The sequence below is a fragment of the Lissotriton vulgaris genome, chromosome 2_1 (assembly GCF_964263255.1).
Source record: "Lissotriton vulgaris chromosome 2_1, aLisVul1.2, whole genome shotgun sequence".
NCBI lineage: Eukaryota > Metazoa > Chordata > Amphibia > Caudata > Salamandridae > Lissotriton > Lissotriton vulgaris.
The window spans coordinates 1,802,896,099-1,802,923,978 of NC_141687.1; the positions used below are offsets into that span (position 1 = coordinate 1,802,896,099).

Sequence of the window (27,880 nt, forward strand, 5' to 3'; positions counted from 1 at the left end):
AAGACACTGGTGTTAGCCACAGGCCTTCAACAAATGGCTTGCCACAACACCCAGTGCATCCATCCTATAACCATTCTTATCCTGAACATCCTGTGCCGTGCAGATAAAAGCTGTCAAATGCGTAACTGAAGGTAACACAAAAATAAAAGTTGTAAAATGTCAGTTGCTCACTCACACAAAAAACATACTGCAAATGAAATCGCGCAACAGTGGTTACAAATCAGGAACATATGTGCAACGTAATTGAACTTCACACTTAGACAAGAAGGACACAAAAGAACATTATTTCCTTCCACGTTGCAGTTATCTCCAGTGATGCAATTAGCAAGTGAAAATATGATATGCATTTAGAGGTCTGCAAAATTACAGCAAAGGCAAACTGAGGTGAATACCCGACAAAATGAAATGTGCTATTTCCCGGTACAAGGTACTTATGAGGGTCCGCAATCATACCTTTTCCAAGAGAGGTTGGTATAGTGCTGCATATTTTATCTCCAGCTCATGAACCTCTTCATAAAACTTTGCTTCTATGTGAGCACATTTAACTTGCAGTTGTTTCAGTGCATTAATTCTTCTCTTAACTGCTTTCGGCAAACTAGAAATAAATAAGGTTTTATTTCAGCTACAAGACATATGACAGTAAAACAAACAACGGCAATGAAAAATTGCCAGCAATCAAAATTACAGTACCCTTTCAACTACACCCTACAATCCAAATTTAACTGAGCACAATTCAAGGAACACTGATGAATTCGGCAAAATGCATTTAAAACGCAGCTTTCAAAATACTTACAAAAACATGGAGACAATGAAACTCTCACCCCGCCGTCCCTGTTAAACCTTTTGGAAAAATCTCTCTTTTTCAAGGGTCACACTGAAAAAGTTAGCTTTTCCTATTTTTATTGCCGTCAGCAGAACCTTAGGCCAGCAATTCCAACCCTTTTTAGGTTTGGCTCGACAAAGAAGGTGTATAAATCATAAGTCTAAAAGGATCTTTTTGGAAGCATTACTGAGAGAGGGCTTTTACACCACAAGTGGGCTGAAGATGTGCGCTTCCGCTGGAAATGAATGCTTGTATTGTACTTTCTGCTTGTGAGACAGCTTATGCTTAATATAACAGGATTCAGTTTGTTGTAAAAGTTAGTTACCTTCGGTGCCGTAATACCTGGTAGAGAAATACAGTCTAGCCGCAGATTCATTAACTTTTGAATTCTCCCCCAGGCACCACTCTGGATCCGGAAATTTTTCAGCAGTACCTCTGCGCTCCGGAGGACTGCAGCATACGGCTCCGCGATGACATTGACTCCGGTCATAACGTCAGTGAAGGCATACAAGTCCCCGCCGGCACGCAGACAATAGTTACTTCTGTGAAACCTTTCGCGCTACAACGCGCAGCACTATAGAAAACGGTCGAGGACACAGTGCCAAAAAGATCAACCTTTGAAACGTGAATAAAGAAGAAACATCAAATGGTATGTTAATACCAGACATGGATTTTAAAGAAAACCCCAAAAGAATCAACAAAGCACAGAGATACATGAAAGCCTGCACCCTGGTGAATAAACATCATGTAAAAGAAGAAAACCTTACACTCTATAGACCATTCATTGATGCTAATGAATGGCATGGTAACAGCAAACTAAACGTATAAAAACAACACCAAGAGGTTTGTTAAATCACACTATTACGTGACATATTGATGGTGCCAATAAAAGGTTTGACGATACCAAACAAATGCTTTCAAAGAAAGAACAAAAAAATCAATACTTCTTACTGGTGTGCAATCCAGTGTGAAAGAGAAAACACCCCTTTATCATACAGACCACCCACATTTGGAAATGGATGGTATGGCCACATTTAAACAGAACCTATGTGGCCAGACTAATAAGTTTGTTGAGCCCAACATAAGTTGAGATAGTGATCACGGTAACTAAACCAGTGATAAAAAAGGGTACAACCCTTACCTCATTGGTCATTCGCAGGGTGGGGAGGATGGGCAGGGAGTTAATGAAGCTGCGGCTAGAGTTGGTCTCTAACAGCTATTACTTTACCAAAGGTAAGTAACTTAACATCTAGCGCAGATTAACTCTTGAATTAAATAGCACCTCTATACCCCACTGGAGGAGGGTCTACAAACTAATCCTACAAAAGTTCGGTCATAACTAACAACCAGCCAAATGTTTGTAGGAATAGCGGAACAAGAACTTGGCTCTTAATAGAAACCATGATCACTGTCACAGAACATATAACTAACCACATAACTAACAAAAAACAACAGGCACCAGAAAATCGTCCCTTGAAGGAAAAGGGGAAAAAACCTGCCAGTTACAGCCATTATCTTCTATCCCCAAAGGGAAAGAGAACTCGTTGACCAAAAGGACAGAGTACAAAACAAAAATCATGTAATCAGCATTCTTCACAACAATAAAGAAGTATCAGAGAAACAACTCTCCTGATAAAATCCAAAAGAAGGACTCTCAGAACTCATTCCATTATACCAAGTTGAATGAACCCAAAAGAAAGATGAACAATACCTCTATGGTATAGAGAAGTTTGTTCGAACAAAATGGCAACTAGAAGGTCACATAATGCACTGAAAGGAGACAAAAGTGACACTGATAGGTTTGAATTTAATAATGATATCCATCAATGATGCCAGTTGTAAAGTGTTTTTTCTCTCTCAAAAGGTGTATCACCTGGACATATACATAATATATATAAAATTGCGTCACAATAGACTCCGAGTGGTCTGACAACACAGAGCATCGCTGCCTCACATTTATTGCAGGACAGCAGGTATCTAACAAAGCCTGCACCTACATGGCCTTTAGTTTCATGGTCTGAAAGTCGGAACAAGACTCCAAGCTGTGGGAACGCTCAAAATTATAAAATGAATCCATGTTCGCAACAAGCGCACGCAACAACGCTTGTGATACAAAACACAATTTGAGCACAAGTCCACCTCAAGAAGTAACAGCCATGATTTCTAAAGATGAAAAGCTTATTCCCAGGTGGTCTCCTATCCACGTACTAACCAAGCCCAACCCTGCTTAACTTCGGAGATCAGATGAGATCAGGTGCTTTCAGGGTGGTATGGTCGTAGTTTACTCGCACAATTTTCCAAAAAGTGAGTAATATGTCATACGAATGTAGATATACAGTACGCTCAGAAAGAGAAACAACCTGCTCCCAAATAACACATGGTCCAAAACAACTTTAACCACATCGCTGCTTGAGAGATTCCTCTGCTGTGCTGGACAGCAATAAAAACGGGTGTGGTCATGACGAGCTCATGAGCACAGGAGCACTGTACTGCATGACGAGCTGAGCTCGTCATGAGCATGGAAGGGGTTAATGAAGAATGAACCACAAGAACATGTATTCTAAAGAATACAAAGCATAACCTCTGATTCCATCAGCACCATAATAAGTAAGCACACCACAAAAGTAGTGAGGACATACTACTCTGATTACCCTACGAGTAAAGACCAGAGCGTCCTGCTATACAAGACTTACCACTGGCACCCCAATATGTCCTTATGAGGGACAACGAAAGGTCGAAACCATGCACATTTTAGCATACTGAACTGCTTCAAATAAGCTTGCATCAGAAAAACTTCAATACAAGAAGACAAATCTCTTTACAATAACCTCTTGAGCGCAAAGCTCATTCTAATAGGACAAGGGACAAAGGGAAACATCCCTCGGTTATAGAAACCAATCCTAGACAAGGAAAAAATGGTACAGAGAACAAAACATCTGCTCTCGCAGGACACCAAGTGGTCATACCAACAACGGACATGCAAAATGCCCTAACAATGCTTGCTTGCTTATAAAGAAATAGTCTTTATCTCAAGTATAAAGACAAGTTACCCAGTAACAAGCAATGAAAAGAAAAGATTCTGAAGACCTCTGTCTGTCACAGAAGCATCTTAACGCTGCACCAGCCAGGCTCCCAAAATGGTGGGCACCATCAAATGGGAAGTTGACCAAAGTCGACTGGACAGCCTCCAAGATACCCAAAGTTGACAACCAAGCCCAAGGCCTTAATGCCATTGGCCACACCATTGCTCGACTCACAGAGTCCGTTGTGTCCATACCACATCTTATGGTAAGCCTAGCGGCCTGCTGACCATCTTTAGCCAAATCACCAATCTCCGAGCGGAGATTATCAGAAAGAGATGGTAACAAATTCTGTAGCAAATCCCATAAAGCATGGGAATATCGCCCCAGCACACAAGATGTATTTATGGATCTCAAGGCTGAGCTTGCCGAAGCAAATATGTGTTTACCACATGCCTCACAACTTCTAGACTCCTTAACCACTGGAGTTTTTTTTTAACAGAATCTACATCCTGTGAAGAAGTCGCAACCTGAGTCACCGAGCTACAGGAAGAAGGGTGTATATGAAGACAAACTGGTTCTCCAGGTGCAGGCAGGTGTCTACGTGCAATATCTTGGTCCATTGAGGTTCCCGACTCATGCCTGGCCCAAGTACCCAATAAAATATCTAAAAAATCCTCTCCATACGGAATAGGTTGTTACCCAGCCTGTCCCTAGAAAAGGGCCTCAATCAAAGGGTCTGTGGACCCTTGCACCGTAGGAAGTGACGGGTTTGAAACTGTACCACTTTCCATATCATGTCTGCAAAGGAGGAACTTGCTTCTGTAGCAAGGCATGGGGGAGAAAGCAACTCTGAAGCTGGTGAAGAATCCTGGCCACTAGCCTCCTCCAGAACAGACAACTAGCTCTCCTCCATCTGAGGCACATTAATGTTGGGAATGGGCTGCAAAAGCCCTGCCTCAATCAAAACAGGCCTCCACCTCTTCCTGATAAGGAATCAAAACCTGTATATTCCCCTTAGTTTAAATAGTCGACTCCACATTCAACATCGTACGACACTTACACAGAGGAGGAGAAACCACTTCAACTGGCGGTGACAGTGCCGGAGTCGACTGATTGAAGTACGGTGTCGTAGACCGAGATCCTGAAGGACTGTGGACCTGCGCCAAAGAGGCGCGAGCCAATGTCCACTGGCATCAATCCATGGCCTTCACCGGCTCAACGGTCACCGAGGGCGAACCCTCTGACGGTGCCCCACTCACATCCTAGGAGCCTAAAGGCAATCCAGAGGGAGATGGGTTCCCAAAGATGGAAGGAATCATAATATTCCCTCATCTGAGCCACTGATGTCCTGCAAGGTGAAGTCTGAGAATGCCGCGACTTCAACCTTCCCTTACCTTTCGACTTCCACAGAGAACAATGCCCTCCAGAACGGCTTAGGCTCCTAGATTGACCTCTGCAAACGTTCTTCCTGGGACGATGAAGGCCAAGGCTGGGAAGCCAACGAGGACTGAGACACATGTGCGGCCATCAACTTCAAACGGCGCTACTTTAGGGACTTTGGTTTAAGCTTCCGGCAGTGGCCACAATCCTTAGCGTCGTGGTGCCTGCCTAAACTCCACATACAAATTGTATGCGGGTCTATCCTCGGCATCGGCTACAAGATCCACAAGGTTTGAAACCTGTAGAAATAGAACAGGCACACTGTTCCACCAACAACAAATTAGGTCAAAAAAATAGATCCAAGGAACCACTTCTCTGGATTTGCGTTACAGCGCGGAAAAGATTAAACTGACAACCGCGTGCTGGATGGAAATTATATGGCTCAACAGAGTTCATGACTGGAGTCGACATCATCATGGAGCAGTTTGACGCCGTCCCCTGGCGCGCAGACGTACTGCTGAAAAATGTCTGGATCCAGACTGGCGCCTAGGGAGAATTCAAAAGTTAAGGAATATGCGGCTAGATGTCTCTATCAGATAATGATATGCCGATGACCACAACTGTAGGCTTGATCTGTTTATTATGTGAAGTTATGACAAAGGCAGTAGGCCAGTGGTGTGTACTGCTTACACACAAATGCACCAACACAATTTAGGTGTAGTAGACAACTTTAATGTCTGAAGCCAGCAAGCGGACACGTCCTCTCTCCTGGTCCACCTCTGCCATTCTCCTGCCTCAATGTTCTATATTCCATATAGTCCATCTAAACCCCTTGAGACACAACATAACAACTGTAGAACATAACACACACACCCCACTTTAATAGAACTAGAACATGCATAAAAATAGATTACTCTTATACTAACATCTTTATTTACTTCCCCACTCCATAGTATATTATTCTTTATCAAGAAATGGCTTTTGACCACACCCCAAATCCTTCAACCACATGAGGGGCTTTCGTTACTCTCTGCCCTTCACTTCCCCCATTCACTTCTGTGTCTTTCGCTTCCATGTCAACACTCACACTCTACTTCAACATCACCACCCCCTACAACCTGGTTGCTCACACCACAGTCTTCATCAACGTTCACATCACCATCGCCCTCTCTTATAATACTTAAACTTGAATCATTTAACAAATCTCTGTTATCTTATCTATTGTCTCAAATTCTAACCACTGAAAATCTTGCTCAGGGTGGTAGTACTAATTTCTCTCAAATACTCCCTCAGGACTAATTGCCATTTTATTCAAAATCCCTACTTTTCTGCTACTTACTCTGACAGTATTGTTCAACACTTCAATCACTTCTTCCGGCTCACAAACCTGAGTTTGACCTTTCCTAACTTTAGAATGTTCCTTTACGAGATCCAGTCACCAACAGTGATCTCCACTGGCCGATCCCCATGTTTACCATCATAGTGCGTTTTCATTTTAGAATAATGTACTCCATCCTGATTTGCACCATTTCAAGAGACCATTGTTCAACACCAGCATGATGTAACCACTTGGGATTGAACTTAGACTTGGGATTGTGCCCCCTCATAGCCCCAAATGGTGAGAACCCTGTGAACTTAATTTCTTGTTTCTATGTATGTCCAAACCGCCTTGTGTAATTGCAACTCCCAATCCATATTATTGCTACTGCAGATTGAATAATCCCCTTCATAACCCGGTTGAATCTTTCAATCATACAGTTTCCACATGGGTTGTAAAGTGAAGCAGTTTTGTGTTGCACACCCACTTTTTTTTTAATGTATTCCTTGTACGCATTGGAAAGAAATTGCACCTTTTCACTTAACACGGACATAGGTAGTCCCTCAGATACAAAAACTTTGTCCAGAAATTCAAAAACGGAAACAGTGTCAGCCTTGTTAACAACTTCAACCACTGGCCACCTTGACAATAGATCAATAAGTACAATAATACATTTCTGTCCTTCACCCACATGCCTACATAATCAATCGCTACCATTTCCCAAGGCTGTTTTGAAAAAAAAATGTCATTCATGGGTGGCCTCAAAGTTTGCACGTTTTGTCCGCACCAGCACAACTAAAACATCCTCTCACAAATCTTTCCACTTCTCCAACCACACTCAGCCACCAAAACAAATTTCGGATTAGACTTTTAGTCTGTATAATGCCAAAATGACCTTCATGACAACACCATTATCCATTTCTGTAGTCCTTTTGGAGGAATAATTGTCTCTCCCTTCAAAATGGTGCCGTTATCTACTGTAAGTTCTGACCTAACCTCCCAAAATGGTTTGACCTCAACTGGTAAATTGCTCTTGTTAGGCCAATTTCCTTGAAGAAATTCCTTAACTTGTATTAGCACTCCATCTTTCTCATACTCTGCTAGCCACTCTTCCTTGCATACTGCATTGCTACCATCACCATGCACAAATATTCCAAACCTCATCTTCACATTCTTCCAGCTTGGTGGGCAGTCTAGATAATCAGTCAACTACCACAATGTCTTTACCAGGTAAATACACAAGTTTGTGAATGTAATCCTGCATTCTCATTGATAGTCCGGCAATTCTTGCCGATGCACTGACTGTTCCAACAGTTGATAATACTTTCACCAGAGTTTTATGCTCACATAAAATGGTAACAGGTTTGTCCCATACAAAAGCCCTGAAATGGTCCAAGGCCAATGCACATGCTAAAGCCTCTCTTTCAATAATCCGGTACCTTTCTTCAGTAGGCAAGTGGGCTCTAGATGCAAATGAGATTATAAACTCTTTAACCTCCCTATCCTGTGCTAAAACCACACCCAGCCCTTTGCCAGGGGCACCGGTGGTGATACAACAATTCAAATTGGGATCAAAGCAATCCAAAGCTGGAATTTTGACGAGTACTGATGTAAACAGATTGAACTCATTTTGACAATTCGCAGTCCAGTAAAATTTTGACTTGTTTTTCAAAAGTTGTCGCAAATGAAAACTTTTTCCCGCAAACTTTGGAATGAACTTGGAGCAGGATCCTACCAACCCCAAAAACAATCCTATTTCTTCCTCGTTCCTAAGAACCGAGGTATCATTTATTGTATAATGAGAGAATTTTTTGGTCTTACACCCTAAACTCCAATTTCATGCCCCAAATATGTCACTTTTTCCTTCGCAAATTTGCATTTTGAGAATTCCACTGTTAGACCATTCTCTGCTAACATTTTCAACACTTTCCGCAGCTTTGAATCATGAATGCCCTTCAGTGTATTAATATGTCATCCTGAAAAAACTAGATGCCTGGTCTTTTCCAAAAAGACTGAACATAAGTCTCTGAAAAACAGTGGATGCAAGGCTGAAAGGCATCCTTTTAAACTGAAAACACCCAAAGGGTGTAATGAATGCCATATACTTCTCTGGAGTCAGTCAAAGAAATCTGGTGGCATGCGGCCGACAAGTCAATGGTGGGGAATATCTTTGCTCCCTTATGACATATGACCATTCTTTTGATTTTAGGCAGTGGAACTCGGTTGATCACAATATTGTCATTTACATGGCGCACAACCACACATAAATGGCATGGCCACAACTAATGGAGAAATCCATATAGCAGACTCAATAGGTTCTATTACACCAGTTGCGACCAATTTTCCCAGTTCTTTTGATACTTCTTCTCTTATGGTGATAGGAATGTTCCTGGTTTTGTGTACTTTTGGAATTACATTGGTTTTTAAGATAATGCGATGTTCGAATCCCCTCAGGTTACCCAAGGTTGTATTTAAAACTGTGGGAAATTTGCATAACATTTCCTTGGCAACATTAGATCCTTTGCCCACTACTCTGACTTGATCCATTCTACTAGGATCAAGAATGATGTGTAATTTCCCTTGATCAAACCACCCAAGAACCGGGCGACCCATTTTTGCTACGTACATTTTGGCTTTTGTGTATCTGCCTTTAAATCTGAAAGTTAGCCACCTGTAACCTAACATTTAATTGTTTCCCCCGCTATATACTTGGGGTAAGATGCCTGGTTCACACAAATCACTGGCGATTTTATTTTCCCTACAAATTTCTCCATTTGCAGTTCTTCATTTACGATGGTATATGGTGATGCAGAATCGGCAACTATCTTTATTTCCACCCCACCAATACTCATCCAACCTTCAGGTTTGCTTTTTTTCATATTTAAAATCAACGTACTCGTTGAATTCCTAACGCTGTCATTCTACACATTGCTAAACCCACACTCATCATCATCTTCATCACAACTGATATCCTCTAGAATGTATTTAACGTTATTTCTTTTCTTTCTGCAAACTTTGGTGAAATGCCCCATTATTTCACAATGACTGCATTTTTGTTTCAGTGGTGGATAGTTCCTACTACAGGCTAAATGGTCTTTACTATCGCACCTGTAACATTTATTACCACCACCCTTATCTTTGTTCGAAAAGTTTGACTGGTCTATTCATAGGTTTAATTGCAGGTTTACTCACGACCCTTCATATGGCCTCTGCTCCTTTGTCTTTAGACAATCATCTGCCAGAAATCTCATCTTTGCTCACAATATTATTAACATCCTCTAGTGGTGAATCACCGTTCACCCACAAACGTTACTGAAGAACAAGTTTCTTACCTTCTGTAACGCTTTTTCTGGTGGATACAATATCTGCCTGTGGATTCCTCACCTATTGAATAACCCCTTTTGAATAACCTCGTCAGCATGCGGACGTCAGTTCCACCCATTTAATCCGTACCACCGGGCATACAGGCGTTCAACACATTTTCAAATATAAACATAGCATTTCAAATATATACATAGCATATCAAATACATACACATATATAGAACCACAAATGTATAATCAATAAAGGCAAAGAGAAATAGCAAGGGAAAAGCATTTCTCATTATTAAAATATAAACATGATTAAAATAAAACATTTTTTAGGAGAAACAGGTGGACAACGGGAAGGCGGGTTGGCACGTGAGGAATCCACAGGCAGATATTGTATCCATCAGAAAAAGCGTTACCGAAGGGAAGTAACTTGTTCTTCTGATGGATACTTCTGCCTGTGGATTCCTCACCTTTTGAATAGACTCCCAAAGCCGTTCCTCTCCTGGAGGAGGGTGTCCACCTGACTAGACCAAAAAATCGTGCAAAACAGAACGAGCAAAATGGCCATCCCTCCTAACCTCAGAGTCCAAGCAGTAATGCTTTGCAAAGGTGTGGAGGGAGGCTCAAGTTGCTGCTTTACAGATATCAAGAACAGGAACACCTCTAGCCAAAGCAGAAGAAGTAGACTTAGCTCTGGTGGAATTAGCTCGGATACCTTCAGGAGGGTACTTCTTGGCCAGGGCGTAGCACATCTTGATGCACAAGATAATCCACCTGGAAAGAGTCCTCTTGTGCACAGCCTTTTTTTCTTCCTATCATAGCCCACAAAGAGCTGACCGTCCAGCCTCAGATCTCGTGTCCAATCCAAATAAAAGCAGACAGCTCTTTTAGGGTCCAAACGATGCAGTCTCTCTTGGAAGGGTGAGGGGGAGGATAGAAGGTGGGTAAAGTAATGGACTGTCCCATATGAAACAATGTAACAACCTTGGGAAGGAAAGCAGCCCTGGTCCTTAGAACTAACTTATCCGCATGAATGGTCAGGAAAGGAGATTTAGAACTAAGAGCCTGAAGCTCACTTACCCTCCTAGCCGAAGTAATGGCAATCAAGAAAACTGTTTTAAAAGAAAGAAGCCTCAACGGGCAAGAATGAAAAGGGTCAAATGGAGAACCCATTAAAAATGTAAGAAATATATTCAAATCCCACTGAGGCATAAGGAAAGGTGTGGGAGAGAATTTATTTGTAGGGCCCTTAATGAACCTCATAAAAATTGGGGACTTAAATAAAGAAGGCTGGTCCGGCAAACATAGAAAGGCCGACAAAGCCGACAAATAGCCTTTGACAGTAGATAAAGCACAACCTTGCTGTGACAAAAAGTGAAAACTCCAAAATATTAGACAAACGGTCCTTTAGAGGATCAATGTCTCTCTCTCCACACCACTTAACAAATCTGGACCATTTGGACGAGTAAACAGACTTAGCGGAGTGTCGCCTGGGCGATAAAATAACATCCACTATATCCGGCGAGAGAGAGAAGGAACACAGGTTGCCCCGTTCAATCTCCAGGCATGAAGATTCAAGCTCTGGAGGTGGATGTGTAGAACCTCCCCCTGCGACTGCGAGAGGAGGTCAGCCCTGAGAGGGAGACGGAGCAGCAGGTACGATGAGAGGTGAAGTAGATCTGTGTACCACACCCTTCTTGGCAAATCTGGTGCAATCAATATAACTTTGGCCTGGTCTTGGCGAATCTTTCTCAGAACCCGAGGAATCAAGGGTATGGGAGGAAACGCGTAAAGGCGTTGTGAGCTCCAATCTATCTGAAACGGATCCCCCAACGACATATGCTGGACTAAGAAAAACTTTCTTCTTCTTATGTCAACAATGGAGAGGGAGGAGTTAGAGTTATTGAAACTATCTGTTAAGGCTAAAAATATTTTGCAAACCTCACCTTCCCTCGAACCATATTTAATAATTGTCACCAGACCTTTCCATCGCCAACTTTTAACTAGATTTCGTTTCAACCTTATCCATTTCTCCCTTGGCGTTTTCCCAATATGGTGCAAACCTGAACATGGCGACCCCTGTAGCTGTGTCAAGTTTTCTCCTCCTGATACAATGCATTTTATTATGTTCTGTGATTTCTATGCGGGGATTCGTTAAAAGTATTTATTGCCAATTCTTAGAGAGGCTGGCTTTACTCAAGTCAGGCCTGCTCTCATATTTCTCCAGATACTAAGCAATAGGCGTGTTATATTCTCTGTTGCTAGCTTTCTGGCGGCTGCTGTACGAATCAATAGCAAAAAATTAACTGTATAGATGTTCCCTGGCTGATTTTAATTTGATATTTTACTTGGGATTTTTAGTTGATTTTAAATTTCCTATTGTATAATGTTTTCATTATCATTGATTGAAGGATTTTATATATTAACATGAATGTTTTTATATTGTCTTTTATGATTTTAACTAATCGAATAAAGTGTTTTGACTGACTGACTGGCATCCCCCAACGCTCCCTGCATCAGATACTGGAGACTGCAGAATAGCAGACAGTGTGCATTCCCATGAGTGGTAAACAGGTCCAACTGAGGAGACCCCTACATCTGAAAGATGTGATGGACAAAATCCGGATGAAGCCGCCACTCGTGATCGGCAGAGTAACGCAGACTGAGACCGACTACACGAACATTTAGCACACCAGCCAGATGATTTGCAAACATACAAATCCGATGGCCCTGAACCCAGGACCAGAGTCGCAGAGCCTCTCGACAGAAACAAAATGACCCTACACCTCACTGTTTGTTGATGTACCACATTGCGGTAGTGTTGTCCGTCAGGACCTGAACCGACTGACCGCGAAGGGAAGGAAGGAAGGCCTTTAGTGCCATACGTATCGCCCGCAATTTCAGACGGTTGATGCGAAGAAATCTTTCCTCTGGAGACCAAAGACCTTTGACTTCAAGATCCCCCAGATGTGCACCCCACCCTAGAATGGAGGCATCCGAGACTACTGTGGCCACTGGCGGAGGAGGCTGAAAGGGCTACCCTGCACACTCCACCAAGTCAGCTCCGCTGCCGCTTCTCTGGATATTCTGATTCTGATTGACTCCCTAAGATCTCCGTTGTGTTGATACTAATGCCTGTGGAAGCACCACTGGAGTGCCCTCATGTGCCAGTGTGCATGGTTGACCAAAAGAATGCAGGAAGCGAACAGACCAAGCTGGCGAAGACCCTGCAGTGATGGAACAACCGCTACATCGTGAAATAAAGGGATCATTTCCTGAATGTCGAGAATCCTCTGTGGATGAGGGAAAGCTCGACACACAGAAGTGTCCAGTATTACCCCTATGAACAGGCTGCGCTGAGAAGGCACCAGGTGAGATTTGGGTACATTTGTCGAGAAACCCAATTTGAACAACAGATGAGCTGTTACCTGCACGTAGCGCAAAACCAACTCTGGAGACTCCGCTTTGAGCAACCAGTCATCCAGCTAGGGGAAAACAGGAACCCCGAAGCACCCGAGATGAGCCGCTACCACCGCCATCACCTTTGTAAAGACTCGAGGTGCGGAAGTAAGACCGAACGAAAGAACAGAAAACTGATAATGTTGCGACCCTACCGTGAACCAGAGATAATTCCGATGCAACTTCAGGATGGAAAGATGAAAATACCCATCCTGTAGATCGATGGACATCATCCAGTCTTCCTGTTTCAGCGCTAGAAGAACCTGAGTCAAGGTCAACATTTTGAACTTCTCCTGTCTGAGGTAAAGGTTCAAAATCCTGAGGTCCAAGATTGGTCTTAAGCCCCCGTCCTTTCTGGGGATCAGGAAATACCGGGAGTAGCACTCCTGACCCCTTTTATGCTCCGGAACCACCTCTATAGCACCTTTCTGAAGCAAAGTAAGAACCTCCTGCTGTAAAAGCAGTAAGTGGTCCTCTAAGCACCAATCTTGACGAGGAGGGTAAGAAGGAGGAAACTCCCAAAAGGGAAGGGCGTACCCATTCTTTACAAGATTCAAGACCCATCGATCGGAGGTGATCAGTCTCCAATCTTGTAGAAAGTGGGACACCCGACCTCAAACCGGACCAACATGGCTTAAGATGGGGTATCTAGAACTGCTTTCCTGTTGAACTAACGGTGGCGGGAAGGGAGGTAGAGGAAGAGGAGGAGGATTGTTGTTGAGCTTCTCCCCTGAGGCCTCTTTTATTTTTCCCTCTGTACTACTTGTACAAGGGATTCTGCTGTTGCTGACTCTGTTGAGATTGTTGGCGGCCATGAAAGGAAGTAGACCTCCAGGATTGGTTCAGTCAAAGCTTCCGTAAAGGTAAGCAAAGGTTCAGAATTTGAAGAAGATTTATTCAGAACTTCACCTCAGCCGAGGGAAGCTGAAGACCAAGTAAAATCAGCCACCTTTCTAATGACCACATGAAAAGGAGCAATGTCTTGTACAACCCCTGCATTAGCAGATGGAAGATTATACTGAGGAGAAGTATTAAGGCCACTAGCATCGTGAAGACCTTCAAACTCATCCATAGAGTCAACAATTTCTCCATCCTCCTGATTCTGAGCATATTCCTCCTTTTCAAGGAGCCTCTGAGCCGCTCTCCTAGAGTGTTGTTTTGGAATTCGCGTCGGCGGAGCCACACGTGGCGCCGGCGAACACATCAACGGTGTCAGGTTTCAGGCGTCTTTATTTCGATTTTTGCATCATAAAAGACAATTGTACAAAAAGGGATAAAAGATACATAAAACAAATTAAAAACACCATACATACTTAATACATTTCATCATTAAAAAAAGATTAAACAGTATGTTAAAGACCCAATGTATGAAATACCCAGCTAAAATTAAGGTCAAAGTGGTTGCAAGCGTCTGGCTCTGATGATCCACGCCCACCCCAAGTACTTAGCCACACCTATTACTACCATCTCTGAGGTGTTGGTACGTAGCGCCCACAAAGCCTCAGAGCTCCCTCTAATTTTCATTCGACAACAGATAGGCCTAATCCATTTAATTCTAGGGGCATGATAGGCGGAACATGCAAAAAGGAAATGACCCACACTCTCCTTATGGTCAGCACACCAGGGGCAAAGATCATTAGAATGAGCAGACCAATTTTTGGTGAAGGACCTTACTGGCAGGGACCCGACTCGAAACTGATGGTATCGTTTTTTGTCTAGAGTTTTTGTGATGACGTCCCAATAGTTCTCCAGAAGACATCAACGGTGTCAATGGAGGAGCCTCTACTTCGAACCTTGTCGTCGATCTAACTCGAGGCGGCGCCGACTCAGCAGACTTTTGGTGAAGGACCTTACTGGCAGGGACCCGACTCGAAACTGATGGTATAGTTTTTTGTCTAGAGTTTTTGTGATGACGTCCCAATAGTTCTCCAGAAGACATCAACGGTGTCAATGGAGGAGCCTCTACTTCGAACCTTGTCGTCGATCTAACTCGAGGCGGCGCCGACTCAGCAGCCGAAGGAGCAGGAGTGGAGGACCTCGGCGCGGGAAAATGGCAAGCCGGAGTCGACGGCAAGAATGGCATAAAGGGTGCCCGGGGATAGAATTGAGGAACACCCAGGTTAAAGGACCAAGGCCCATGGTCCCGAAAGCACACCGGATGGAACAGAGGTCATCGCAAACATGCCAAACATCAGATTAAGAAAATGTGAAGAATCTAGCCCACGAGCAGGTAAAGCAGAATATGGATCCGTACCTTCCTCAAGAGGAGTCGCCTGGGGTCGAATCGGAGGCTGCGGAGCCGGGGACAGAGCCCGCACTAGTGAAGCCACCTGACCTGGAGAAGTCTCTCTCGACGCCGGGGATATCGCTAGTGCCGTGAGTCTTCATGCAGCGAAGAGCACTTCGAAGCCGACGACTCCGGAACCAGAGATGGAACCGCCGTCACCCGAGGAGAAGGTGATGGAGAAACAAAGTCCTTCCTTCGAGACCGCTCAGCTGGAGTCGACGACCTTGACCTCAACCTCGACGCCCTGACCCTCGAAGAACGGTGTCGAGAGCCATGTCTTCTCTTAGTCTTCTTATGTTCTTTGACTTAGAAGTATGGGATGAAGAAGACTTTGCCCTCTATCAACCTCTCTTCTCCTTTTTGGCTTTGGCCATGAAAAGCTTGGCTTCACGCCCCTTGATAGCCTTGGGATTCATTTTCCTGCAGCTTCGAGACTCTTCAACGTCATGGTCCGAAGATAAGCACCAAAGGCAATCATCATGCGGGTCCGTAATCGACAAATGCCAGCTACACTCTCTGCAGGGTTTAAATCCGGTCTTCCTGGAAGTAGCCATCAGAAACAATTAAGAGATTCAAAGTTTTCTTCGTTGAAAATGTAGCGCCCCTAGAAAAACCGTTAAGCGTCGACGGCGCGGAAAAAAAGGAACGGACATCAGCACTCCGACGAGGTTCTTTTGTGGCTCCGATGATGTCATACGGTGCCACGAGTGGAGCCGGTCTATTGTGACATTTACGTGGGAGAGCTAGGAAAGAATTTCCTGTGGAAAGCTATTTCCTGTGGAAAGCTGGTGCAGGGGGTATTCAAAAGGTGAGGAATCCACAGGCAGAAGTATCCATCAGAATAGCGAGGTTGCTAAGGTGCATAACTAACTTATCTCTGATTAAATCATCTTGTAAAATTACAAATTTACAATCCATGGCCAATTTGTTTTAGCTCAGCAACATAGATGTCAACAGATTCTCCCGCTTCTTGTTTGCTTTGGAAGAACTTGTATCTAGTTATTTCAATTTGCACCTTAGCAGCAAAGTAAATGTCAAGATTCACCAATGCCGCCTAAAAACCTTTGTGTGACCCACAACAGAAACTTTCAACATCAATCCCTATGACCCCAATGAATGTAGTAGAATTATTTACATTTGTACTACTGGCATCTTTCAAGAGTCATCTATGGCAGCTATATAAATTGGAAAGTATTCTTTTCATTCCATCCACTTTAAAGGGGGCTTTGAGCCAGATGGCCACAACGCATGCAGTGTACAAATACTGCAACTCTGTGTGGCCATGACGAAAGTGAAGATACCAAAATTCAAAATGTATTGTATTGTTTTGTTATACAAAAGAATACACCACTATCTAGTTAAACATTGAGAACATCAAAATAATAGTTCTTTTTTATAAAATTAAAAATTCCCAAAAATTCCATACATTTAAAGTCACAAAGTTTACCCCGAAGATGTGGGACTTGTTCTACACCCGCTCTGCATCCCTTCCCCTAATTATCCTGATCCATCTACGCAATATGGGGCAACCGACACCCCATCTACCTTTGCGGATACCACCCTGAGCATGCTGACTTAGCTGGCCAGATGGCTTCTAGCCTCGTCCCCCTGGGAGGGTGCCTGTTGGGGATAGTGCCCGGCCTGTTGCGGAAGCCGGGACCGGCCTCTGCCTTCACTCTCTGCCCAGGCCCTTGCGAGTTGGAGGCTGCGGGCAGTGCTGGATGCCCCGTGTTGCTGAGCCATGCATTCGCAGAGCACCCTCATAGAACAGATGCTGGCTCAAGGAGTGTCCCTCCACTGGTGACGCCACGGGAGGCCGCTTGACAAGCGGCCTCCCGACCGCACAGACCACTGACCCCAGTGTGCTGGCTGAGGTGGGGGCAACACGGGGACCATTTAAGGGCCCGAAATGCCTCCCTCCCACCCTCCTGCTGGTAGGATAGCCCATAAGGCCTCGCATTCATTGGGGCAGTCCGGGGATCATACCGATCTAGGCTACCCCCTTTGCTGCATATCCTTTGGACAGTCTGAGACGCAGGGACTGGTCGGGCTTCGGCCTCCACAGCATAACATGTCGATACTTGCGCAATAGCTGCCCGATCGTGCATAGGGAGTTGCAGCAGCCTCGTCCTGGTACCAGACGTGATTCCTTCTCGTGCACTGATGGGTGCCGAACACAGAAATGGCCCCCCACCCATTACCCACCTGTCTCTGTCCAGACAACATCCATGCAGTCCATGTTGTCTCCCCTTCACTGTGCCGACTTTGCCTGCTCACACGGTTGGCACGTGGTGTCAAACCACCTATTACTGCGGAGGGGGGGGGGGCGACATACCGGAGTCTAGGCGGACCTAGCTCGTTCCTCCCGTGCTTCATCCCACCTGATAATTGCAAAAAACACAGTTGATGGACAGAATGCAGAACAATGTCTTACATTCACCCCAGTACAAAGATCTGGGCCTAAATCCATCGTTTTTTTGCACTCCACACCACCCTAGGTCAGACAATGGCTATATGCAAATCAGCCTTGACCCTGTGCCTCATGGGAACAGTCCAGCCCGAACTACCAAGTCATGTCTTTCCTAGACCGGAATCAAGCATCCAAGCACCAGTTTCTGGCTATCAGCCTTCTTCAGCCTGGATAGCTTGACTCCAGTGATGTGGAGAGCCTGGGACTCACGTCTGAGTATACCCAGCCCACTCGGGGTGAAAATTGCAAAAAACACAGTTGATGGACAGAATGCAGAACAATGTCTTACATTCACCCCAGTACAAAGATCTGGGCCTAAATCCATCGTTTTTTGCACTCCATACCACCCTAGGTCAGACAATGGCTATATGCAAATCAGCCTTGAACCTGTGCCTCATGGGAACAGTCCAGCCCGAACTACCAAGCCATGTCTTTCCTAGACCGGAATCAAGCATCCAAGGACCGGTTTCTGGCTATCAGCCTTCTTCAGCCTGGATAGCTTGACTCCAGTGATGTGGAGAGCCTGGGACTCACGTCTGAGTATACCCAGCCCACTCTGCGTGAAAATTGCAAAAAACACAGTTGATGGACAGAATGCAGAACAATGTCTTACATTCAACGGTGATGGATTAAACCCAGATCTTTTGACTGGGTGTGAGTGTTTGATTGATTCAGATGCTCAGTCTATCACCATCCCCTTATGTACCGCTTTTGGCCGCCATAAGTGTGGCAGGGTATGCTCAGACGTGAGTCACTTGCTCACTTTGCCACTGGATGCAAGCAAGCCGGGCTGAAGACGGCTGGAATGCCAGAAACCGGTCCTTGGAAGCTTGTTTCCGGTCCAGGGAAGACATGGCTTGGCAGTTCGGGCTGGACTGTTCCCATGAGGCACAGGGTCAGACTGATTTGCATATAGCCATGTCTGAACTGGGGTGGCAGAGTGGGCTAAAGAACGGTGATGGATTAAACCCAGATCTTTTGACTAGGTGTGAGTGTTTGATTGATTCAGATGCTCCGTCTATCACCATCCCCTTTTGTACCGCTTTTGGCCGCCATAAGTGTGGCAGGGTATGCTCAGACGTGAGTCCCTTGCTCACTTTGCCACTGGATTCAAGCAAGCCAGGCTGAAGACGGCTGGAATGCCAGAAACCGGTCCTCGGAAGCTTGTTTCCGGTCCAGGGAAGACATGGCTTGGCAGTTCGGGCTGGACTGTTCCCATGAGGCACAGGGTCAGACTGATTTGCAAATAGCCATGTCTGAACTGGGGTGGCAGAGTGGGCTAAAGAACGGTGATGGATTAAACCCAGATCTTTTGACTGGGTGTGAGTGTTTGATTGATTCAGATGCTCCGTCTATCACCATCCCCTTTTGTACCGCTTTTGGCCGCCATAAGTGTGGCAGGGTATGCTCAGACGTGAGTCCCTTGCTCACTGTGCCACTGGATTCAAGCAAGCTGGGCTGAAGACGGCTGGAATGCCAGAAACCGGTCCTCGGAAGCTTGTTTCCGGTACAGGGAAGACATGGCTTGGCAGTTCGGGCTGGACTGTTCCCATGAGGCACAGGGTCAGACTGATTTGCATATAGCCATGTCTGAACTGGGGTGGCAGAGTGGGCTAAAGAACGGTGATGGATTAAACCCAGATCTTTTGACTGGGTGTGAGTGTTTGATTGATTCAGATGCTCCGTCTATCACCATCCCCTTTTGTACCGCTTTTGGCCGCCATAAGTGTGGCAGGGTATGATCAGACGTGAGTCCCTTGCTCACTTTGCCACTGGATTCAAGCAAGCCGGGCTGAAGACGGCTGGAATGCCAGAAACCGGTCCTCGGAAGCTTGTTTCCGGTCCAGGGAAGACATGGCTTGGCAGTTCGGGCTGGACTGTTCCCATGAGGCACAGGGTCAGACTGATTTGCATATAGCCATGTCTGAACTGGGGTGGCAGAGTGGGCTAAAGAACGGTGAAGGATTAAACCCAGATCTTTTGACTGGGTGGGAGTGTTTGATTGATTCAGATGCTCCGTCTATCACCATCCCCTTTCATCCCACCTGATGCCACGTCCCACAGAATCAGTGCTGCCGTGGGGTGCCTTCCCCACATACAACTACCGATCACCACAGTCGGTGCCATAAGCCCTCCCACACACCTGGGTTCTATCTGCTGCCGCCCGGGCTGTCCCTAAAGGGTAATCTGCTCTACCACTGCGTGTGCTGGCTGGAATAATGATGCGTAGCAGCTTTGTTCTCCTCTCTGCGCTCCCTCCACTCACCTCTGGCCTCCCGCTATATAACCCACGGGGGCCACTGAGCATGTCCGTCGCACACTTCCTTCCTACATGCCCACTGCCCAACAGCTTGTCATGGCCGCCTTCGCTCTACCACTCCTCATTCCACGACTCCACAGGATTCGGGAGATGGGATGCCTTCAAGGCTAGATGGGCCTCCTGAACTTACACCATCTGTCATTTTGGCCAAGCTCGACTCTGTCCTCGCAGCCGTAGAGAAAATTGGTATTTTAAAGGACAAGGGAACCCGCTAGGTAACCAAGGACCTAGGGTATCAATTGCACGAAAAACAATGGTCCTTGACAAGGAAATTGATAACCATAAAAATTATAGGCCACAATATGCACTATAATAACCAAAAAAGTCCAGCTGGACTTGCAAATTTATTCAATAGTTAAATAATTTGATTTAGAAGGAAACAATGAAACAGTGGGACACAATCCTGCATCCACAATGCTATACGTACATTAAGACAATACAAACATATAAGGTATTTCAGGCATGTAAGGAAAAAACGGAGCAAAAAGGGCAGTATTTACAATGTATTTGCTTCACATATGTGGGGAACAGAACATTTTAGGCACATAATAGTGAACCTGTGTTAAGCCCACATATCATGTCGACGGCCTTTCGATCCAGTCAAGGATAGTGGATCATCATCAGGACAACCATTGCCTGCCTGAATTAGAGCCTGTAAAAACATGGAGAAGGGGGACATATGACAGAACATTAACCATCTGTGTAGCTCTTAGGACTATCCTGATTCCGGACTCATACCATGCTTTACGGTGTTACATGGTCATACTAGTGAGAGAAAGTGTCAAGCAACCTGTGCTGATCATCCACGGCGCATAGTGATCAATTCATGCGACGTGGGACATAGGTGTAAGGTCGTGGTTTACATTTTAATGTGTCTAATGCATGCCTTGGTGATGTGTTCCACAATATTGGCGAGGGGTGGTGAAGGGCGGTGAGGGGACCATGAAGGACGCAAGGGGATAATTACATGAGCGCGAAGAACGGTGTGTCTACCGCGCTGTCCACAATTGGTCTGTTAAGGGGCTGGGTCCGATCTGATTGTTGCAGTGAACCGTTATGGTTGTGCCTGTATTAAGAACAACAAGATTAATCATGGGGTGGTTCTACTGGGGGGCAGGGATAGAGAGTAGCCCCAAGGATTATGGCTTACCATGCACTTAAGGTTCAGGTGTCCGGGAGGGAGCCTGTCCGGTTAGATCGATTGAGTTAAAAGGCGTAGGTCAGCAATGGACCTATCGAGAATAAGGGAGTAGGGAGTTAGAGGGTCCCGGGATGGTTGGTACCTGGAGGTAGTTGGAGGCTCAATGCAGGGCAACTTACCTAAAATTGCGACGGCTTACACGAGGCGCGATCGCCTGTATGCAGGGGCTCCTACGGGTAGTGCAGGGAACCAAGAGGGGGCTCCAGGGTGGACGGAGGTACAATTAACCTAGAGCCAACAAGGGATTCATGGGTTAAAGCTGATGGGGAGGGCAATACCTGGTGGTGAGTGGTGCTAAGAGCAGGGCATCTTACCTAATTAAGGGCAGCTTCCATGTGGGCTGTGTACAATGCTCCTGCGAAGGAAAGGAACCTATCATTACCGGAGCTTGGCAAGGAAGAGTTAAAACCAGAGGACATTGGCACCAAGCTTACGTTCGTTCACAGTGGAACGGCGGAAATTCGTCCCGGTGCTCGATCGCGCCGTGGAACGTCCGGGGGTGGGCGGGCTGGTTAGAAGTAGCTGCGTCGGCCATATTGGTGAGGGATTATGGCGTGACGGGGCAGCCATCTTGGAAGGGGCATTGGCCTGACCGGAGGTTACCATCTAAGTTAAGTGACTGGGTAAGGGCAAGCAACGGAGCCGAGGTGGTTGGAAACCCGGTGGAGTAACGCTGAGGCCGTGCAAGGGAATACTGTAGAGGAGATTGCAAGACATGGTGGCCATATTGGAGTGGCACACCCAGCACCAGGTGCTGGTGTGTGGTTGATAGAAGGGAGTTGGGCGGAAACTGTTAGTGATTGTGCAGACATGCAAGTGACTTAAAATTCACATTCCCTTACTGATGAGCATGGTTTCATTTACAATTATGAGGAAGGAAGGACCCAAAATTATAATCTGCAGTTCCTTGATACATTTAAGGACAAGTCGCTAGTTATCATAGGGGAGAAAAACATAGTATTCCATGGGTTCATTGAATATCTGAAGAATAAAGTTCAAAGAAGTGAGGTCCAATCCTCATTCCGATTCAGGCCATTGCGAATACTGTCAAAGAGCAGAATCATTTTCAATTCTTCCCTGTTAAGTAGAGGTCCAATGTCACCTCCACGTGGTGGTAGCTTCACACTTTTCAAAACAGTCCATTTAAGATCATTGTCTGAGTGTCCTTTAGCGTTGAAGTGGTCCACCAGAGGAGCGTTGGGAGTTTTACAACAAATTCTACTCCGATCTTGACAAATCCTTGTCTTGACTTTCTGCCTTGTTTGACCCACGTATACAAGTTTACAGGGACATTGGATCAAGTAAATAACGTCATTAACGTCGTGAAGTTTTTGCATTCAATGGTGACTTTATCGAACACAAAGAATTTGCCTTCAATGGTAAATTCACAGATATTACATGAACCACATTTTACAAGCCCTACCAGTGGAGTTTGGGTCCATAAAGCGTTAATAGTGCTTACATTGGGAGGACTGGGGAGTGCAGCGCGAACCAGATGATCTTTCAAGTTCGAACTCTTTTTGTAGGCAAACAGCGGGCGATCAAATTGCAAAGTGCCTGCATTGAGAGTAGGCCAGTGTTTTAGTATACTCTTTTTAAGTTCATTGGATGCAGGGGAGAACGTGGTCACACAGGCCAGTCTTGCAATGGATTCTTTGTCTTTGGGAGAGAGGAGTGCTTCCCTGGGGCAGTACCAGGCTTGCTTGACCGCTGTTCTTACCAGTCTATTCGGGTACCCTCTATGTTTAAGTTTGGCTGATAGGAAAGCAGCTTCTTTAAAGTAGTCTTCCTTAGCATAGCAATTCCTTCTAATGCGGAGGAACTGTGAATAGGGTAGCGAATTTCTGAGGGCTCTAGGGTGGTTACTACTATAGGCTAACAGTGTATTCCTTTCTGTAGGTTTGCGGTGCAGCCTAGTGTGAAGGTGGCCATCAAGATGATATATATTGAGGTCCAGAAAGGGGATGGATTCGGTGTCAATGGTACTAGTAAATGTGAGCCCACAGCAATTGTTGTTTAACCAATGAATGAATTGGTTCAAGTTGCCTGCATCACTGTTCCAAATTAGAAAGATATCATCGATATAACACTTCCAAATGGAGATATCTGATGAAAAAGGATTAGAAGCTGTTAGGATGGAGTTGGTCTCTATTTGATCCATGAACAATATTGCCAAGTTGGGGGCAAAAACAGCCCCCATGGAAGTACACTTAATCCGTTGGAACTACTGCTGGTCAAATGAAAAGAAATTTCTGGTTAAGCAGATTTCTAGTAGTTGTAGTATAAAGACAGTTGGAACACGGTGTGGTCTCGGCCTGGTGTCAAGGATATCGCGTATGACCAACAGGGCAGCAGTCTGGGGAATATTTGTGTACAAGGACTCTACGTCCATTGTACAAAGTAGCTGATTGCCCACACTGAAGGGTAATTCCTCAATGAAGTTGACCATGGCCATGCTATCTTTAACATAACATTGAGTGTCTAGTACAAAATACTTTATAAAGTAGTTTACATATTTACCCAAGGGCTCAAGGATCGAGCCACAGCCGGATACGATTGGGCGACCTGGCGGTGCTGTGGTGCTCTTATGTATCTTGGGTAAGGTGTAAAGTACGGGCATGCGTGGAGATTTAATGTTGAGGAATTGGTACTCTTTTTGGTTGATAATCCCCAAATCAAGTGCCTCTGTGGTCACTTTCAGAATGATAGTTTGTAGTTCCTTGGTGGGATTGGAAGGGAGTTTCACATAGTGGTCAGTATTGGCTAGTTGTCTCAGAATTTCGGTGGTGTATTCATCTCTGTTCTGTAGGACAATACCCCCACCTTTGTCTGCACTTTTAATGACAAGGTTTCCTAGGTTTTTAAGCGAGGTAATAGCTTTCTTCTCTGCCAGTGGGAGATTGTAGGGAATAAATCTTTTCTTAGTCTTCAAAGTGTTAAGGTCATTGGTGACTAGTTTTTCAAAGGTGATTACCTCTGGGGGCACCATGGAAGCCGTAGGTAGGAAGGTAGAGGGTGGTCTAAATGGAGTGTTAGACGCAGCCAAAGGTGTGGGGTTCAGTTGAAATAAAGCATCCAAACGTACCTCCAGATAAAATCTAAGAAGTTCCGTTTGAAGCTCTAGAAAGTCAGTGCGAACAGTCGGTACAAATGAGAGGCCTTTACTAAGCAGTGAGGATTCTACAATGGAGAGATTATGTGTCGACAGATTAAATATGGGAATGGATTGGGAGTCAGACATTGTGGAATCTACCATTTGTAGAATTTCTGTCTCGTCTGACGTTCGCCCAGAGGGTTGTGCCAAAGAGGGACCCTTTTGCCTCTCCCCCTGGCTGGAGTATTGGATTGTCCTCTGTCTAAAAAATTATTCCTGTTTTGGGCAGGGTTTCGATTTGAGGGACCAGAGTTATCACTAGAGTCTGAATTCTCAGATAAATCAGCAGAAGAATCAGAAAAACCAACCAATGTTTGACGTTGATTAAATCTACCCCAAGGCCTTGAGTTACGGGGGTTGGAGTAAGAGCGGTCCAAGTAAAAATCTTTCTGAAGATATGGATACGCTGACTCAATATGAAAAGACTTGATATCTTTTTTGACTTTATTTGTTTTTTTGTTCTGCTCGATTCTCTGAAACTCATCAACAGTTTTTTGAATTTGATCCAAAAGTTTTTTGGAATCAGGAACTAGACTGTCGTCTTTAATTTTTTTCTCAATTTCTTCGATCTCAACTAACAAAGTGCTCAGTGTCTCTGTAGCTATTTCTATACCCAGAACAAGCCAATGCCTTGAGCAGGTTGTGCCAATGTGACTGAAGCCCTTAATATATTTCGGATTATCAGTGAAGATACCTGGGATGTTTCTTACTATCAGTCCTATTGGTATAATTTCTGCTTTTAAATATTGTCTAAGCATTAGAGTCGTTAGTTCCAAACGGACATATTTTTTCTTTAGTTTCTCCAATTCCTCGGGAAGGGCAGATGGTGTAGTAGAAGAGCTATTGTCAGTGATGTCAGAAAATAAGGAGGGCCCTTCACAGATTTTTTGAATATATTCCAGTGAGTACACAGGAGGAGGAGCAGACATGTTATGAACAAGGGTAACGTGTGAGATAACAAACCGAGCAAGGGGGGTACAGTAAGGGCCCACTTCAGAAGGAAGTAGATAGGATTAGATCCCTTGAAATCCAGCGATTGCGCAACATACTATTTTAAAGGACAAGGGAACCTGCTAGGTAACCAAGGACCTGGGGTATCAATTGCAAGAAAAACAATGGTCCTTGACAAGGAAACTGACAACCATAATAATTATAGGCCACAATATGCACTATAATAACCAAAAAAGTCCAGCCGGACTTGCAAATTTATTCAATAGTTAAATAATTTGATTTAGAAGGAAACAATGAAACAGTGGGACACAATCCTGCATCCACAATGCTATACGTACATTAAGACAATACAAACATATAAGGTATTTCAGGCATGTAAGGAAAAAACGGAGCAAAAAGGGCAGTATTTACAATGTATTTGCTTCACATATGTGGGGAACAGAACATTTTAGGCACATAATAGTGAACTAGTGTTAAGCCCACATATCATGTCGACGGCGTTTCGATCCAGTCAGGATAGTGAATCATCATCAGGACAACCATTGCCAGCCTGAATTAGAGCCTGTAAAAACATGGAGAAGGGGGACATATGACAGAACATTAACCATCTGTGTAGCTCTTAGGATTATTCTGATTCCGGACTCATACCATGCTTTACGGTGTTACATGGTCATACTAGTGAGAGAAAGTGTCAAGCAACCTGTGCTGATCATCCACGGCGCATAGTGATCAATTCATGCGACGTGGGACATAGGTGTAAGGTCGTGGTTTACATTTTAATGTGTCTAATGCATGCCTTGGTGATGTGTTCCACAATATTGGCGAGGGGTGGTGAAAAGCGGTGAGGGGACCGTGAAGGGCGGTGAGGGGACCATGAAGGACGAAAGGGGATAATTACATGTGTGCGAAGAACGGTGTGTCTACCGCGCTGTCCACAATTGGTCTGTTAAGGGGCTGGGTCCGATCTGATTGTTGCAGTGAACCGTTATGGTTGTGCCTGTATTAAGAACAACAAGATTAATCATGGGGTGGTTCTTTCTGGGGGGCAGGGATAGAGAGTAGCCCCAAGGATTATGGCTTACCATGCACTTAAGGTTCAGGTGTCCGGGAGGGAGCCTGTCCGGTTAGATCGATTGAGTTAAAAGGCGTAGGTCAGCAATGGACCTATCGAGGCCTGTGTGACCACGTTCTCCCCTGCATCCAATGAACTTAAAAAGAGTATACTAAAACACTGGCCTACTCTCAATGCAGACACTTTGCAATTTGATCGCCCGCTGTTTGCCTACAAAAAGAGTTCAAACTTGAAAGATCATCTGGTTCGCGCTGCACTCCCCAGTCCTCCCAATTTAAGCACTATTAACGCTTTATGGACCCAAACTCCACTGGTAGGGCATGTAAAATGTGGTTCATGTAATATCTGTGAATTTACCATTGAAGGCAAATCCTTTGTGTTCGATAAAGTCACCATTGAATGCAAAAACTTCACGAATTGCAACAGTAATGACGTTATTTACTTGATCCAATGTCCCTGTAAACTTGTATACGTGGGTCAAACAAGGCAGAAAGTCAAGACAAGGATTTGTCAACATCGGAGTAGAAGTCGTTGTAAAACTCCCAACGCTCCTCTGGTGGACCACTTCAGCGCTAAAGGACACTCAGACAATGATCTTAAATGGACTGTTTTGAAAAGTGTGAAACTACCACCACGTGGAGGTGACATTGGACCTCTACTTAACAGGGAAGAATTGAAAATGATTCTGCTCTTTGACAGTATTCGCAATGGCCTGAATCGGAATGAGGATTGGACCTCACTTCTTTGAACTTTATTCTTCAGATATTCAATGAACCCATGGAATACTATGTTTTTCTCCCCTATGATAACTAGTGACTTGTCCTTAAATGTATCAAGGAACTGCAGATTATAATTTTGCGTCCTTCCTTCCTCATAATTGTAAATGAAACCATGCTCATCAGTAAGGGAATGTGAATTATAAGTCACTTGCATGTCTGCACAATCACTAACAGTTTCCACCCAACTCCCTTCTATCAACCACACACCAGCACCTGGTGCGGGGTGTGCCACTCCAATATGGCCACCATATCTTGCAATCTCCTCTACAGTATTCCCTTGCACAGCCTCAGCTTTACTCCACCGGGTTTCCAACCACCTCGGCGCCGTTGCT

General features: G+C 44.8%; 1 protein-coding gene across 11 annotated transcripts in view; it reads right to left on the reverse strand.

Moving 5' to 3' along the window:
- The window catches only part of NAP1L4 (nucleosome assembly protein 1 like 4), a 1,422,554-nt gene that overhangs the window by 894,011 nt on the left and 500,663 nt on the right, over positions 1–27,880 (reverse strand). For all 11 annotated transcript variants that reach the window (XM_086957864.1, XM_086957862.1, XM_086957858.1 and 8 more), the window contains one exon: positions 454–595. In XM_086957864.1, the coding sequence (XP_086813990.1) occupies positions 454–595 (142 nt within the window). The remainder of the gene's footprint in view (positions 1–453; positions 596–27,880) is intronic.